Below are 18,545 nucleotides of genomic sequence, written 5' to 3' on the forward strand. Positions count from 1 at the left end.
ATCTTGTTTCCCTAATCTTAGTCACATTCAATGATATTCAATTTCTCTCGATTTTTTACTACAAGTCCACAACAACTCAGTCTAAGAATAAAACATTAAGCTTGTGTTTTATAGAGAGAAAAAAGAGAAATAGAGAAGAAATATAATGAATCTCACATGAGTTTCAGATCTTATACATTTTATTTTAATTTAAATATCTTTTTTATATTTTTGTCTTTCCTATTTTCATAATCTTAACTAAAGAAAGACAACGATTACTTCACTTAGAGCTAGGCCTTAGGACTTGTCTCCAAGAGTTTTATTTCCCAACTAGATCATCCCAGCGAAGAATTGAAGAGAATGAAACTTCGTGGAATCCGTCAAAGATAGGGGAGCATAATACAGGCCCTCGGTCATTAATTAGTGCTAATATCTCAACTATTTCTTAATAATTGACCTAAAGAATCCAATGACTTTATTCCAGAGAGTGGCTTGGGTCATAACTCAGGTGTGGGGTCTTTGGGTGGAGGTATGGACAAGGTGATTGGCCTCGAACCAAGAGGGCTCATATCACTTCACAACCTGTCAAGTCCCAAGCCATATAAGGACTTTATTAGTCTTAGATATCCTTACTCCTCAGTTCCAAGCCATAGGTATAACAGGATTTGATTTCTCTGTTCTTCATTTTTATGTTGTCCTTATGTTGTCTCATTAAAATAATACTGTATAATAGCTTTGTTAATATTTAACGGTGATATTTAATGTTAAAAATTATGAAAACTGTATGATTTTAAAGGAGGGACAACATAAGAAGGAACAACAGAAAAGACAAATCCGACATAAGAACTGTGGACAGAGTTATGGAGTAGGTACTCGGCCTAGAATTGAGAGGGAGTGGGACTACAACCCCTCAAGTTCCAATCCACAGACGTAAGGAATTTGGGTCGATTTATGACTAATGTACTCTGCCTAGAACTGGGAGGGTCCAACTCCCAACTCCAAGTGATGTGTACACAGCATTTTCTATGTCTAGTAAAACTGGAACCAGAGGTTCAAAGGCCAGATAAATTTGCAGAGCAGAATCACAACAAATAATAAAGTTAATCTGAAGTCGGCACGTAGACCACTTTTCTCTCTCATGTCCTGTTAATGGAAATAGGATAATCACGCCTCTTCTTGTGCCCCCCAGTGAGAAAGCACATCAATAAGAAGCGTAATAAACCATGTAACACTAGCTATTTACTTGAAAATGTAGTTCTTTTTTATCTTTTACATTTTGAATTTGCTATAAATACGTGTTTTTCATGCGTCGTATTGTAATGAAACCATTCAAATAGGCATAAAATCACTAGTTTGCAGGGCAACCGTCAACAATTATGCCCTTTGCTGTTGGGCAAGCTGCCAGAGGACAATGTTCACCATCATTTCCCCACCAATTTAGACTCTTGTTTTCCAAACCCAGCGAGAAGTAGAGCATGACAGTCATAAAAGCAACCCCACTATCTAGTGCTGCTGACAGAACATAGTTGTACCTCTGCCACCATTTCTTTCTGTAACGGAAGATAAAGAAGTTGAAAATCGTTCCAACGAAAATCCAGGCATTGTAGTTCAATGGTGTTGCTGGTGGCATCATTCCAGTTGCTCCCAAGAGAACTGGGAGGTTGATTAGTGGAATCCATGACTGTTTGGGAAATGCTTTGTGCAATAGCCAAACAATTATGGGTCCTAATGCACCTCCAAGGAAAAACCAATTCATTGCACTGTAGTTTCCTTGAGAACCAAAGATACGCTTTGGTCCCACCAGACCCCAAATAACTGATGCATCAAAGAATACACGGTCACCCGGGCATGTCCAGGGACTGCCTTCTGGAAGGAGATCGTCATGACATATGTTCTTGATAGAATTCAGCAACCACCACGCTACCCCAATGTTGATGGTTCCAGCAAGCATTGTACCTATGAACTATACATATATACATGTGTGAACAAAATGAATGCATCAGAGACTACAGAATAAATGTATAATCTCTGTCAGCACTCAGCATATAAGGTGAGCTGTTTTTTTGTGTGTGACATAATGATTAAGCCTTAAAATTGTTGGTGAACTATTAATCCAATATGATTTAATTGATTTTGTAATAGTGCAACCTCTAAGCATACATGATATAATTGATTTTGTATCATGAGTAATGAAATTTTGATTTAGTGTCTATAATTTAAGCAAAGAAAAAGTTATGAGGAAAATAAAAACAAGTAAACCCTTATATCAGATGTGACTCAATGATTCTCTTGATAAAAATACCTTATAGCAGCTTGTGTAATATGTAGTTTGGATGGATGTTAAGGAAAACCATCACAACTGATGATTTTCTAAAAATATTATTTTACTTGCTACCTTAAAGGGATTCTATGAGTAAGTGCTCATAATTTCCTAAGAATTTTATTTTACTTGCTAACTAAAAGGGATTCTATGAGTAAGTGCTCATAATTGCCTTGCCTCATGTTTCTTTTTAGTTTTTCTTTATTTCTCTAAATTAAAGTAACTAAATAATTAAAAGCTGGCATATGAACCCTACAAAATTGGAGGGAAGAGGAATGGTCTTGCGCTTCAAGAGTATACCTGAACTAAGAACATTGACCTTGGAGGGATTTTCATGTAATGCCCAAGTTTGAAATCACTGAGGAAAGAAACAGCCTGCGCCATGCTAATGTAACCATATGTTTTGAAACATACGTTTGCTATTGGTCTTCCAGGGTAAATGAGACCAAAGACATACTCAGTGATGATATTCAATCCTGGTGTCTGAACACATAGCGTAAGAAAGCAATCGTCAAAATTTAGGATTTTTGTGCTCCCATGAACATAGTACTTAAATTTTCAAAACCAAGAGACTCGAGCCAAAACATATACAATATATACAAATGCAATATCTCTGGTTCAGCTCAATTCAAGCAAACTGTTTTTTGTAGTTCAGTTAAGTTCTGCCACAGTTTAATTCAGTTTGGTTTTTTGGCTACCCCTAGTTCTCACATTCAGAAGTAATCACTGAGAAAAAGCATTTTAAGTTGAGTAATATTTAAGAAGATGTCACTATCTAGTTTTGTAACAAGACAAATGAAAAGATGAAGTTTCTTGCTAGTCCACGGCAGTACAAATAGGAAAAAAATTCATCAGATTAAAATGTAAATATATACATATCATTTTGTAGATAAATGTTAGAAATAAAACAAATCATATATGTTTATCTAACAGCTTAAGCTTTTAAGTTTTAACCTTGTTAATATTTGAAAAAATATTCGAACTTCTATGACCAAGTAGCCAGGAACTCAATCTATACCATCCGTAGTCTTTTAAAGTGAGTTAAATCTCTGAACAACATAGCGTTGGTTTATGCATGTGCTATCAGATAGTGGGAGAAAAAGTTTCAGACGTTAACCTGGTTTGTGGTGGCAGTGATAATGCTAATGGGAAGGGTAAATCCAAAAGCTAGCACTCCAGCAAAGAGAAGTCCCCACCAGGGCATCTGAACCTGGTCCTTTAGAAAGATACATAGTGCGAGAGAAACCAGAAGTGTCACGAGCAGCAATGAATGAAACCACCAAGAAGGTATGTCTTTGTATCTTCTCATCAATTTTGTGTGGATATCTTCTTTGCCTTTGGAAGAAGCACGATACCGCTCCATAATCTCCCTGCATATTTAGGTAGAACATATAACAGTTTTTTGAATCGTATAGCTGATATCTCAAAAAACATTTAAACTTCAATGCGAATTGGAGGAATTTCCTTATGTTGTTGTTATGTTTGATTCGCGGCTTCAGCTGTGTCATGGCATTATATTTTAAGATATTACACACGCACTTTATGAAAATTGTGGAGAAACATCATTGTTTTAATATATTTAGTACTACTTTTCAAGTTATTCTGTAAAGCATAAAATTTCTAAAGCTATGGCTTATCCAAGTTTTCAAATATTAGAGATTTTATAGTTATCAAAACATGCAACTGTAAAGTACCTTAGCATCATATAAATTACATTAAATTTCTGACAACCACTGCAATATAGAATTTAGAATATACTACTGCATGTGTTTATTACAGAATTTTAAAGCCATCAATATCAGTCTTCTTTTTACTACTATCATCTTATTAAATTACTAATATAGTAAGAAATTAAATATCACTGCTAAATAATTTGAGTAGCATTACGTACCTTCCATAGAAGCAGACAACATGTGTGAGGGTGGATGCTATGGTGGCAAATCCAAAGCCGTAAGTGAGAGCGAAAAACACACTGAGATGAATTCTACCTTGCTTTTCATACTCTGCAACATTTAGCTCAAAATGGTTGTCTACAATCTTAGGTATGTTGTATTTTTGACCTTGGGCGGTGAACAAGTGTGAGGAGAAAATGGGAAACCTATTGGCATTGTACACATTGAGGCCCCAGTATGATACAGGAATGACCACGTAGACAGTTAATGCATAGCCCACAAAAACATTGACAATGGCAAAGAAGGGTGAGATTAGAGGGCTGAACAAGAATGATGTCACGGCAGCCCAATCAAGTGTGAGGGCACCAACTCCAAGGCCCCTCATGCCTGACCCTATCTGCTGAGCTGTAACTGACTTGGAGAATATCCAACACACCCATGAAATGTTTGTGAGCGTTGTGAACAAGTATCCAGGGACAACATACCACGACATACTGAACAATTGCGCGAAAAAGAAAAACTTTGTGCGTGAAATTCGGTGGTCATCTTTCTCATGCAATGCTCTGCATACCAACAATTCTTTTTATGTAATTAAATACATATTTCAGAAGATTACTCAGTAAGAAACATATCTTGGGGAGTAAAATAATTAAGATTATAATATATAAATTAAATATAATAATTTTGATAAGATATTTTATCTGATTTTTAATTTCTTTTAGTAATTTTTAATATTTTTTAAAATACTATTTTAAATAGTATTTTTTAAAACGTTAATTTTTAATTTTTTATATTTTCTTTTATTTTTATTTTTAATATATTTATCAAATTTATTAGTTATCATTTTAAATAAATCATGATTATATTATTTCTATTATTTTATATTTTTCAAATATTTCACAAATTAATTTTATTGAATATTTATAATTTAATAAATTAATTTTTCAACTTTTAGTTATCAATTACAACCAATATCAACTAAGTTAACATTTGTTTAAATATTTAATTATTTGTTATTTTTTAACTAATTGTCTTTATTTTATGATGTTAAAGTATTTTTCTACTTTGTTAATAACACTGCTCAATTTTTTTTATGACTTATGCCTTCATCTACTATTGAATAAAAAAAGTAAAAAAAAATTATTAAATTTTTATACCAGCATGCAGCTGCTTCTGGGTGTCGACGAGCGCAGCGCAGCTCTCACTGTCTCGTTCATAGTTCCTATTTCCTAAATCGTTTTCACATATTGCTGCTTGCTGGTGAAGCCTAATTGTAACGTTAATTCGTGAACCACATATTTATGCATTACCAAAGCTAGCTTAAATGCTTGATATATAGTAACGTTGTTTGAAGCTCTCAAAGTCAGACTAGAATCTTATTCTTATATGGCCCAGCTGGGCAATCTCGCTCTCGGTGTCTTTATTTCCACAAATACAACAAAATGTATTATTACGTCTCATGTTTCTTTATTTCCACAAATACAACAAAATGTATCATTACGTCTCATCTTTGATTTGAAGTTAAAAATATTGTATATATGCTTATTTTAATATAAATTTAACAAATAAAAATAAAAATCTTGATTTGTTGATAAAATTAAGTATTTTTGTTTCAAACGTAATTTTGCACCTAAAAATTAAACATGCACATTGTCCTCACTTTGTGCCATACAAGTTACAATGATATTTATTATGTTGAGTTTGGTAAAGAGGTGAGAAATCCTAATAGAGAACAATTTGATATTTTTTTTAAGATCCACACTTTTTAAACTTTACTTAAATTAAAAAAAATCTTTTATTTTCATCATTTAATCCAAACAGATTACACATCCTTAATAAAAATCTCAATCCAACTCCATTATAGAGGTGTTTGCAAATAGATGTGAATCAGTTTTAAGTTAAAGTTTTTTTTTTCTAGACCACAACATCCTTTGCAAAAGAAAGTCATATATATGAACCGAATCAAACTACTTTCAAATAGTAAAATAATCTGTTGTTTGTTTAGTTTGAATTGTTTTCTAAAATAATATAATCTGATTCAATTCAGTAAAAAGTGATTCTAATTAGATTGGATAATTCAGTTTTTTATCAACACGTACTTACATAATTATATTACTAGATTATCATAGCGGCCATTTTTTTTTAAAAATAGAATATATATATATATATATATATGAGACACTAAATAACGTGAAATGTGAAGGTTAAAAAATGCAAAAGAATACGTAAAATGTGAAAATGTTATAACTTGAAGGGGTATTTCCAAAAGACTTAAAAATTTACTGAGGTATTTTTATTGATTGTAGTTTTGTAACATCACAACATGTTTAATCAATGAAAGAACAAAATTTTAAAAATATGAAAGTTGAAACCTGAAACATATAAATTGCATAAATGCAAGCTAATACATATGCATGTATTAAAAAGTATCAGTTCGATTTAAATTAGTTCAGTTTTGAAAACATTTGTCCAAAAATCCAACCTAATGGAAAAAAAAAAGATTTAATCGATTTTTATTATTTTTTTAGATCCTTTTTTTAACAAAAAAAAAACTATTACTTTAGCTTATAAATTGCAGGGAAATTTTTATTTTTGTATATTTAAATCTATAATAAGTAAATATTTTTATATATAAAATTCATAATAAATAAATATTTAAATATATAAGATAATATGCTAAATAAGAAAGTTATAGAATATAGAGAGAGAGACCTAGGGGCGGAGGGAGGAAGAAAGAGCCTATCTTATCCTAATACTTTTTTAACTCAACTCCTTCAAGGATAAAAAATACACTAAATAAACATGATACTATAGAATATATGATAACGTTATTGTACTCCTTTGGCACAATAAATAAGTAATTGGGATAAGGTAAAATAATCATCTCATTCTATCTTGTCATATATATATATATATATATATATATATATATATATATATATATATATATAGTTTTATATAAGTACTAAAAAAATTTACTACTAATAAAAAGGTAAGTGTACAGAGAATTTTTTTTTTACAAATAATAATTAATAGAACCTTATTTTAATAATGAATTACAAAAAAATACATTAACTATACCTTATACTCTATTAATAAAAAAGAGTATGAACTCATTAAAATAATTAAGAAATTTTAAAATCTTTTTATATAAGAAAATAATTATTTAATTGAGAAGTTTGTAATAAGTAGTTGGATTGACTGATAGCAGATTTGGTTTTTTTAAATTAAGTCTTGAATTCGAGTCAAACAAAAAAAACATGATTAAAAAAGAAAAAATTTCTAAAAATAATAAGTCAAATTTCTTAATGAAAATTAATTATCAATAATATTTGATACCAATAACATAATAAAAAAAAAAAACTATTGAATAAGAGAGATGGAATAAAAATAGAGAGTGGTATATGATTAATGGAGTTTTTATTGGCATACCGGAAAAGTGCGGCCTGGACGAGGGTGCTGGGCCACCACATATGGGCAGGCTTCACCACGTACTCCACCAGTAGGCCGGCCCATCCGTATCCTAGTACCTGCAGCACGTACACCATACCATGTGAAGGCATGAATTGGAATTGGAGTTCCATTCCTAATACTCACAAATTCAAATCACTGGCCTGAGTTGTAACGATGAGAAGCCAGGAAGCAACAAAGGAGACGCTGCGTCCGTAAAAGGCTTTGATAATGTTAACGATACCCACCGCATAGGGTGACCCGTCTCCGAATGCGCTTCCGGCATTGGCGAATATGGTAATGAGCACGTGCTCCTTCATGTTAAACGGGCCCGGGTTGAAGGAGAAGCTCTTGGACCCGAATCCGGGGATACTGAACGTGGTTTTGGGCAGAAGCGCGGCCATGAAGTGGCCGATAGGGAGAGTAGCGACCTGAACTGTGATTTGAGTGATGATGATACGCTCCGTGTGGTAAGCGAAGAACTGGTTGAGAAAGGAGACGAGTGAGCACGAGAGAAGACCCAGGAACCACATACGGAAGGTCCATACCGGTCGGGTCGGGTCGTCGGTGTTGGACACCGACAGCCGAACCTCCTCAATGGGAGACACCTCATCATCATCTTCCTCCGTTTCGCTTGCGGCTGGATTCTCTGGATCAGACCTCATGGTGTGGTGCTAGAGAAGAGAGCGATAGTGTTTTTGTTTTGCTACGTTATATTTCGAAGATAATAAGACACTTGACTTTCCTCTGAGTTGGTCTCTCCAATATCTCTTCTTCAAAAGTCTTTTTTTTTTTTGGCAAGACACACAAGGTGAGTAGCTACAACCATTACTGGTATATCTTCTTCAATGTTTGGTTTGAGACTATTTTCCATATATATATATATATTAATAACTTTTGTGATTTAATTGTATTTAATTATGAATTCAAAATAATAAAATTTATGTAATGTATAATTTCCTCGTGAAAACAATAAAATGCATAATTTCCTCATGAAAACAACAAAATATTAAAAAGCGTATTTATTTAAAATATTAATCTTTTATATTTAACTGTTTTAAATTAGTAATTTTTATATTACATCAATAAAATTTATAAGAAAATAATCGAGAACATTAGAGGAATTACTTAATTAATTTTAATTTTTTTATCAAATAGAATGAACAAAATATCCTTTAAAATATAATATATTATAATTAATTTTACTTTTCTTTACATTTTTTTTCTGAAGAATGCATTTTAGGAATATTACACGTCATGTTTAGTTAAAGGAATGATAACATTGTCTTTATCGTAGATAATACTATTTTAGGTCAACTAGTCAATGTGTCTATAAGAGTTATCATATAATTTTTCCTTTTTTTTATCAGCAAAAGAAAATATAATCATGGGTACCAGGGCTATCCGACAAGTGTTACATCATAAGTCCTCGAAGAGTAGAGGACTTGGCCAGCTTGTGGTACACATAGAGGACTTGCAGTTCGTGGAAAGTACAAAAAGGTTTAATATTATCTCTATCTGGACACATACTTACCACTCAAATTTTTGGAGAGGGTTCAATACCAAGTCAAAGGTATTTGGGACTTCTACACAAGCAATAGAGTGTGGTGAAATTATTGGAGGTAAGGGGAGAATAATTTTCAAATTTATAGATTAGTGGGCAAAATTATGGTCTACTTCTTTGCAAGAACATCCTGCTCTTTGTTTGGTGGCTTCATGTGGTTAGAGTTAGGTTTTTGATGAAACTCTAAGTTGAATCATATTTGAAAGTTACTTCCATATTATCCTTCATATATAGTTTACCCCACCTTTACCCTTTCATGACTTCATGTGTTCTCTTCTTCGAAGAGATAACAGGCTGCTTGACCAGCTCCTAAGCTAAAAGAGAGTAAGATTCAGTTCTACCCTGTTCTGCCTAACACAAATATCCTTGTCCAGATTAAGAGCAATTTTATGTAATTATAATCCATCACACTGCAGCCAAAATCTGAAATATTGTGGTATGTAAATCATAGTGTCTATGATAACGTTGAACTAAATGGGAATTGTGAAATGAGCATCAACACCACCTTTTTTCTTCTTACGTACAGTTAATCGAAATGCGACATACCCCACAGTAAGAATTCAAACCAATAGGAAGCATAATAAACCATGTAACACAGGCTATTTACTTGGAAATATAGTGATTTTATGTTATACATTTTGAATTTGCTATAAATTCGTGTTTTTCATGCTTGGTATTTGTAATGAAACCATTAAAAGAGGTATAAACTATAAAATCAATCACTAGTTTGCAGGGCAACCGTCAACTATTACGCCCTTTGCTGTTGGGCAAACTGCCAGTGGACAATGTTCACCATCATTTCCCCACCAATTTAGACTCTTGTTTTCCAAACCCAGTGCGAAGTAGAGCAAGACAGTCATAAAAGCAACCCCACTATCAAGTGCTGCTGACAGAACATAGTTGTACCTCTGCCACCATTTCTTTCTGTAACGGAAGATAAAGAAGTTGAAAATCGTTCCAACGAAAATCCAGGCATTGTAGTTCAATGGTGTTGCTGGTGGCATCATTCCAGTTGCTCCCAATAGAACTGGGAGGTTGATTAGTGGAATCCATGACTGTTTGGGAAATGCTTTGTGCAATAGCCAAACAATTATGGGTCCTACTGCACCTCCAAGGAAAAACCAATTCATTGCACTGTAGTTTCCTTGAGAACCAAAGATACGCTTTGGTCCCACCAGACCCCAAATAACTGATGCATCAAAGAATACACGGTCACCCGGGCATGTCCAGGGACTGCCTTCTGGAAGGAGATCGTCATGACATATGTTCTTGATAGAGTTCAGCAACCACCATGCTACCCCATGGTTCCAGCAAGTATTGTGCCTATGAACTATACATAGTACATACATGTGTGAACAATTGAATGCATAGGAAATTGCAGAATAAATGTATAATCTCTGTCAGCACTCAGCATATAAGGTGAGCTGTTTTTTTGTGTGTGACATAATGATTAAGCCTTAAAATTGTTGGTGAACTATTAATCCAATATGATTTAATTGATTTTGTAATAGTGCAACCTCTAAGCATACATGATATAATTGAAAATTTTATAAACTGTTTAAAGATGTATTTTATTTTTATAAATTTTTACATTGATCGTGTATTCTATTTAAAGATGTTTACACTACAGACCAATTCTCTAGATATAATTTTTATAATATTTTTTACAAAAAAGTCAATAATCTTATCATATGAAAATAAAGAAGGTGAGTTGTTTTATAAACGTAATATTTCTATCAGTATATAAAATGATCGGTTTTTGTGGGTGTAGCACAACGATTAGGCGTTAAAAATTGTTGCTGTACTGTTAATCTATCATAAAGCTTTCCAAAGTAAAAATAATAGTCCAACCTTTAAGTATATCCGATAATTGATTTTGTATCATGTGAATTATAAAATTTCAGTTTACTATTTATACATCTTAACATATCAAATAGTTTGTATAGACTGCATCCCAAACATGTACAGCCAGCACTAGCTTCTCCATTGTTTACGAATTTGTTAACTATTTGTAAGACTTAAATTTTCTGACCAACGAATTACGCAAAGAAAAAGTTACGACCAAGATAAAAGACAAAAATTTACTACAGATGTGACTCAAAGCGGCTTGAGTGATTTTGGATGTTATGGAAAACCAAGACATTAATTAAGATGCATGACAATTACTATAGACAACATAAAGTTAAGTGTGTGAGGAAGGACTTAAATTTGAAGTGTGATTAAATTTTGAATCTCATAATCAATCTCATAACCAACTCAAAGGATTGAAATTTACAAGATATCTCATATTTCATTATAGAGAACCAAAGACAACAGTTAATTAAAAAAAAAAAAAGGTGTATGACATCTGACAATTTCCTAAGAATTTTATTTTACTTGCTAACTAAAAGGGATTCTATGAGTAAGTGCTCATAATTGCCTTGCCTCATGTTTCTTTTTAGTTTTTCTTTATTTCTCTAAATTAAAGTAACTAAATAATTAAAAGCTGGCATATGAACCCTACAAAATTGGAGGGAAGAGGAATGGTCTTGCGCTTCAAGAGTATACCTGAACTAAGAACATTGACCTTGGAGGGATTTTCATGTAATGCCCAAGTTTGAAATCACTGAGGAAAGAAACAGCTTGCGCCATGCTAATGTAACCATATGTTTTGAAACATACGTTTGCTATTGGTCTTCCAGGGTAAATGAGACCAAAGACATACTCAGTGATGATATTCAATCCTGGTGTCTGAACACATAGCGTAAGAAAGCAATCGTCAAAATTTAGGATTTTTGTGCTCCCATGAACATAGTACTTAAATTTTCATAACCAAGAGACTCGAGCCAAAACATATACAATATATACAAATGCAATATCTCTGGTTCAGCTCAATTCAAGCAAACTGTTTTTTGTAGTTCAGTTAAGTTCTGCCACAGTTTAATTCAGTTTGGTTTTTTGGCTACCCCTAGTTCTCACATTCAGAAGTAATCACTGAGAAAAAGTATTTTAAGTTGAGTGATATTTAAGAAGATGTCACTATCTAGTTTTGTAACAAGACAAATGAAAAGATGAAGTTTCTTGCTAGTCCACGGCAATACAAATAGGAAAAAAATTCATCAGATTAAAATGTAAATATATACATATCATTTTGTAGATAAATGTTAGAAATAAAACAAATCATATATGTTTATCTAACAGCTTAAGCTTTTAAGTTTTAACCTTGTTAGTATTTGAAAAAATATTAAAACTTCTATGACCAATTAGCCAGGAACTCAATCTATACCATCCGTAGTCTTTTAAAGTGAGTTAAATCTCTGAACAACATAGAGTTGGTCTATGCATGTGCTATCACATAGTGGGAGCAAAAGTTTCAGACGTTAACCTGGTTTGTGGTGGCAGTGATAATGCTAATGGGAAGGGTAAATCCAAAAGCTAGCACTCCAGCAAAGAGAAGTCCCCACCAGGGCATCTGAACCTGGTCCTTTAGAAAGATACATAGTGCGAGAGAAACCAGAAGTGTCACGAGCAGCAATGAATGAAACCACCAAGAAGGTATGTCTTTGTATCTTCTCATCAATTTTGTGTGGATATCTTCTTTGCCTTTGGAAGAAGCACGATACCGCTCCATAATCTCCCTGCATATTTAGGTATACATCAACATATAACAGTTTTTTGAATCGTATAGCTGATATCTCAAAAAACATTTAAACTGCAAAGCGAATTGGAGGAATTTCCTTATGTTGTTGTTATGTTTGATTCGCAGCTTCAGCTGTGTCATGGCATTATATCTTAAGATATTACACACGCACTTTATAAAAATTGTGGAGAAACATCATTGTTTTAATATATTTAGCACTACTTTTCAAGTTATTCTGTAAAGCATAAAATTTCTAAAGCTATGGCTTATCCAAGTTTTCAAATATTAGAGATTTTATAGTTATCAAAACATGCAACTGTAAAGTACCTAGGCATCATATAAATTACATTAAATTTCTGACAACCACTGCAATATAGAATTTAGAATATACTACTGCATGTGTTTATTACAGAATTTTAAAGCCAATAATATCAGTCTTCTTTTTACTACTAACATCTTATTAAATTACTAATATAGTAAGAAATTAAATATCACTGCTAAATAATTTGAGTAGCATTACGTACCTTCCATAGAAGCAGACAACATGTGTGAGGGTGGATGCTATGGTGGCAAATCCAAAGCCGTAAGTGAGAGCGAAAAACACACTGAGATGAATTCTACCTTGCTTTTCATACTCTGCAACATTTAGCTCAAAATGGTTGTCTACAATCTTAGGTATGTTGTATTTTTGACCTTGGGCGGTGAACAAGTGTGAGGAGAAAATGGGAAACCTATTGGCATTGTACACATTGAGGCCCCAGTATGATACAGGAATGACCACGTAGACAATTAATGCATAGCCCACAAAAACATTGACAATGGCAAAGAAGGGTGAGATTAGAGGGCTGAACAAGAATGATGCCACGGCAGCCCAATCAAGTGTGAGGGCACCAACTCCAAGGCCCCTCATGCCTGACCCTATCTGCTGAGCTGTAACTGACTTGGAGAATATCCAACACACCCATGAAATGTTTGTGAGCGTTGTGAACAAGTATCCAGGGACAACATACCACGAAAAACTGCACACTAGTGCAATAAAGAAGAACTTTGCCCGTGAAAGTCGGTGGTCATCTTTCTCATGCAAAGCTCTGCATACCAACAATTTATTTATGGTAAGTAAGTATATTGTTCATAAATAATACATCAATACAGAGTCTACGTACTATGTGATTAATTGCATGTGATACTTTTTATTGCTACATCTCGTAGTCTCAGGAGATGCATGAATAACTAACTACTCTAGTACTCTTGCACATGTTTCCCTTGTTACATTCTTAATTTCCCGGTGGCAATTTTAATGTTGCTATCTCGCAACAGTACAACATAAATGTCCTACACTTCTTATAAGGTTTACAAGACCGTCCTAAACATGCGGAGAAATTATTTTTTATTTTCCCAGACTATCTTCTCTAATATTCCCCACCCAGTGGTGCTGAAAATACTGGAAATGAGTTAAGATGAATGCAAAGAGATAAAATTATGGAAAAAAAAAAAGTGATTTGACTAATCTCCTTGTAACACATGTACAAGAGTTGATGTGTTAATCAGGACCAACTCAATGGTGAAAGAGACTTAAAACAAATTTAAAAAGAATTTTTTAACTTTAAAAAAAATAACTATATGTTAGATCTTTTTATTAACATGTGACTTTTTACTTTATCAAAACTATTAACAAATATTTTTTATTGATAGACCTAAAACATAAGTTTTAATTACTTTATCCCAGCATTTAGTGTTAATAAAATTCGGTATAGTTAGCATGTTATATAGTAATTGGTCAAGATCATATGATATGAATATTCAATCATACAATAAATTCTCCCATATAAGAATTGTCAATATATCAAAATCCAAGTCAAGTAAAATAATGATGATAAAAAAGTCTTATAAACAAAAATGGGTCAATTATATCTGACTGTTTAGAAAGATAAAATTCATCATGGGTCACATGCTGCTGCTTCTTAAGGTCGACCGTAGCCATTCCCACCAAGTCTCCTACGTAGTGGGTAAGTCGTTTCCACATTGCAGGTCAAGATTAATTGTGGCGTAGTTCGTAAATCGTTTCCACATGCAATACAAAAGTAAGCTTAAAATCTTAAATGCTTGATATTAACGTTTTTGTAACTCTTAAAGTCAACTTATCTTGTAGTCAGACTAAATCTTATAGGCCAGCTGGGCCAGCTCAGTGTCTTTATTTGAACAAAATCAAAAACATTCTTTACGTCTTTCTTCCTCACTTTACGGCTTCCTTGGAGGAAAAATAATGAAGAATTGGCTATTTCTATAGACAAATTATCTTGGTCTCTATTGATGAATGAAACCCCTTTCCCACCATTTTCTACTTTGTCCAAATCGCTGCTTTGTAAGATCTAACTCTGCACTTGGCCTAAAGTGAAGTCAAATTCAATTAACTATCCTAAATGTTTATCTTAGTCTCAATTGGTTAATGAAACCCCTTTCCCACCCTTCATTACTTTATCCAAATCGCTGCCGCTTTGAAAGGTCTAACTTTGCACTTGGCCTAAATTGAAGTCAAATTCAATTAACTATGTATCCTAAATGTTTGGGGTAAAATAAACTCTCCTTTTTGCTTTAAATCTATCCACACTATATGAAGATTTACTACGTGGAAGATTGTAGAGAATATGTGCAAGTTACAAAAATACTGTATTCTACTAGCAAGTTACTATAAATCATTGAAATATGAAAAATAATTAATTCAAAAGCATGAAAATAATTTTTTTTACTATTAATAAAATATATACAAAAATCGAGATATTTTTAAATTTTGATATTAAAATTTAAAAATAATAATTAAATAAATCCTTATATTAACAATGGTTTATAAATAATAAATAACTCATTATAATTTATACTCTGTTGTTTTTTTTTAAAAAAAAAAAAAAGAAAAGAAGAAGAAGCATTGATTAAAAGGATATGACATACCGGAAAAGTGAGACTTGGACGAGGGTACTGGGCCACCACATATGGGCCGGTTCCACCACGTATTTTCTAAGTAACCCGGCCCATCCATATCCTAGCACCTGCAGACACGGTACGATCAAGGAGTTAATTACTATCACAAATTGCAGGCTGCAGCCAGTTCAATTGAAAATTACAATTTCGTGTCTAATAAAAATATACTAGTTGCCTCACAAAAATAATTATAATAATATACTTGTTGACTGTATTACTTCACCCGTCTTTTCATCTTGATTATAAAACTTGAAAAGGAATATAAATTATAAAACACCTATATAATTAAATATTTACAATTTATACAACAGCTGACCTCATTAGTTAGGATAAAATATATTTAACTCCAAATTCATTAGAAATTTATGTATGTTATTTTACATAACATGATAATTATATAAGTATAAGTTCCTATTTTTTAAAAGGAAATATAAATATTCTATTATATACAGGAACTTTTGAATTGTTACATAGTAATTCTGAAATATCAATAAAACAATCCACCTCGAAAATAAAAATATCAACAAAATAAATTACGAGTTGAAAATATCACCAAAAGCCGGGCTTGGAGGGAGAATATGAGGAATAATAAAATTAGAAAAAAGAAACACAGTAAAGCAACAAACCAGGGACTGTTTTAAGTAAAATAATGTAAGAATGATAATCATTACAGAATAATATATGGTAATGATACCATTTATTTTAACATCCCACCAATAGCTCCTAATTCTGTCTATTTCTTTCTTTTTAACATATTATATTTCTCAATAAGTGTTAAATAGATTTTTAGGTGTCAGATCAAACATTTTTCATCATTATATATGATCATGAAAAGGACCAGAAGAAACGAAAGGTGGAACTAGTGGGTGAAGCGGAATCCGTAGATAATTAATACTAGTATATGCTTTTATAATTTAGAAGAGTACATGTAGGTAATTAAAAAATAATGATATAATAATTAGTAAGAGAAGGAGAAGGGTGGTGAGCACTAACCTGCGTTGTAATGATGAGAAGCCAAGAAGCAGCAAAGGAGATGCTGCGTCCGTAAAAGGCTTTGATAATGTTAACGATACCCACCGCATAGGGTGACCCGGATCCGAATGCGCTTCCGGCATTGGCGAATATGGTAATGAGCACGTGCTCCTTCATGTTAAACGGGCCCGGGTTGAAGGAGAAGCTCTTGGACCCGAATCCGGGGATGCTGAACGTGGTTGTGGGCAGAAACGCGGCCATGAAGTGGCCGATAGGGAGAGTAGCGACCTGAACTGTGATTTGTGTGATGATGAGAGGCTCCGTGCGGTAAGCGAAGAACTGGTTGAGAAAGGAGAGGAGGGAGCAGGAGAGAAGACCCAGGAACCACATACGGAAGGTCCATACCGGTCGGGTCGGGTCGTCGGTGTTGGTTACGGTGAGACGAACCTCCTCGATGGGAGAGAGTTCATCGTCTTCCACCACCTCGCTTGTCACCCGCTTTTCTGGATCAGAGCTCATGGCGTGCGTGAGTGCCTACGTGATGTTAGCTAGAGAGAAAGAAAGAGGTGCCTTTTGGAGCCTTCTCAAAATTCTATTAGTAGTATGTGTCACTATGATGTCTTCCATATTTGCAAGAACAAAAAAATCATTGACCCCTAATGTGTTTTCTAGTAGCTTAAATTATTTATTTCATTATTTTTTTAGTTCTTAGAAAAAATATAATAAAATTTATGATACGATAATAAAATCCAATTAATTATTTGACATCTAAAAAAATATATATAGATATAATAAAACTTATGATAAGATAAAAGAATAATAAAATATTTATGAATTATTACTCAAAATAAAAACTTACAACCCTCCGGGTGGTGGGATGTGATTGGTCCCTCCGCTCCATTTTCCAACGTCTAGTGATAAGAATAAGATAATTGGTTTCAGACTTGGGATCACATTGTTGACTTCACTGTATCATATGTACAAAACTAATAGTGTAGTATTCATGGATGTGGATGATTATATTTTTTTAAGCACTGGTTATAGTTCGATTTTGTGCTCTATATTTATGTATATCAAAAAATGTTTATCAGAAGATATTAATCTTTCAAATAAATATATGTATCTCGACGAATTAGTTTTTAAATTGTTGAATATCTTAATTAGTTTTTTTTATATTTTATAATTAATTATTATTTCCTTCCATTTTAAATATAAGTAACAAAAATTTCTTATTTTTAATCTCAAATATGAGTAAATTTTAATTATTTGTTTTATTTAATAAGACTTTTTACAACATATATTCGTTTAATAAGGTTATTATTTCTTTTATACTTGATATGAAATTTCAGGAAAAGATAATTTAAGAAGAGTGTTTATTTTAATTAAAAATATATAATTTAGTGAAGTTAATTAATTTTTTTTAATAAATATAAAGAATTTTTCTTTTTTTTTGCTTGAGATAGGAGGGGGAATACCTACTTTGCTTAAGTAGTCCAAAAGCAGCTTTAGGCATTTAGCAAACAACAGCGACGGAGGCTGATCTCTGGAGATCATAAATAGTGGTGTGAATGCATTTTGTATTTAGTATAGAGTTCTTTTTGGTAACATAGTGGCAAGGCAAGTTGGTTTATCAATGTATGGCGGCCACATGTGAACGCGTGATTTCCTTTCAGAAAGTTTATTTGCAGCGGCGTCTCTTTTTCATGCATTCACTAAAGAGAAACACAACCGTGGACTGACTTGTAGAGTGAATCCTACCATTATTTTATTGTT

The 18,545-nt window shown here is 32.8% G+C and overlaps 2 protein-coding genes across 2 annotated transcripts; both read right to left on the bottom strand.

Annotated features, from left to right (window-relative positions):
- Positions 1-903: 903 nt before the first annotated feature.
- On the bottom strand, positions 904-8,500 carry LOC100786741 (oligopeptide transporter 4). Its single transcript, XM_003547058.4, has 6 exons — positions 7,806-8,500; positions 7,624-7,721; positions 4,191-4,754; positions 3,417-3,669; positions 2,600-2,782; positions 904-1,942 (listed from the first exon to the last, which is right to left on the bottom strand). Exons 1-6 carry the CDS (start codon positions 8,304-8,306, stop codon positions 1,328-1,330), a joined length of 2,214 nt encoding a protein of 737 aa, XP_003547106.2. The 5' UTR covers positions 8,307-8,500; the 3' UTR covers positions 904-1,327.
- A 1,307-nt stretch (positions 8,501-9,807) lies between these two features.
- On the bottom strand, positions 9,808-17,448 carry LOC100811348 (oligopeptide transporter 4). The gene is given in 7 exon segments (XM_003545692.5): positions 9,808-10,505; positions 10,508-10,535; positions 11,753-11,935; positions 12,570-12,822; positions 13,349-13,912; positions 15,771-15,868; positions 16,794-17,448. Coding segments are annotated over 7 exon segments (2,202 nt in total). The 5' UTR covers positions 17,292-17,448; the 3' UTR covers positions 9,808-9,927.
- Positions 17,449-18,545: the final 1,097 nt, after the last annotated feature.

The sequence above is a fragment of the Glycine max genome, chromosome 15 (assembly GCF_000004515.6).
Source record: "Glycine max cultivar Williams 82 chromosome 15, Glycine_max_v4.0, whole genome shotgun sequence".
NCBI lineage: Eukaryota > Viridiplantae > Streptophyta > Magnoliopsida > Fabales > Fabaceae > Glycine > Glycine max.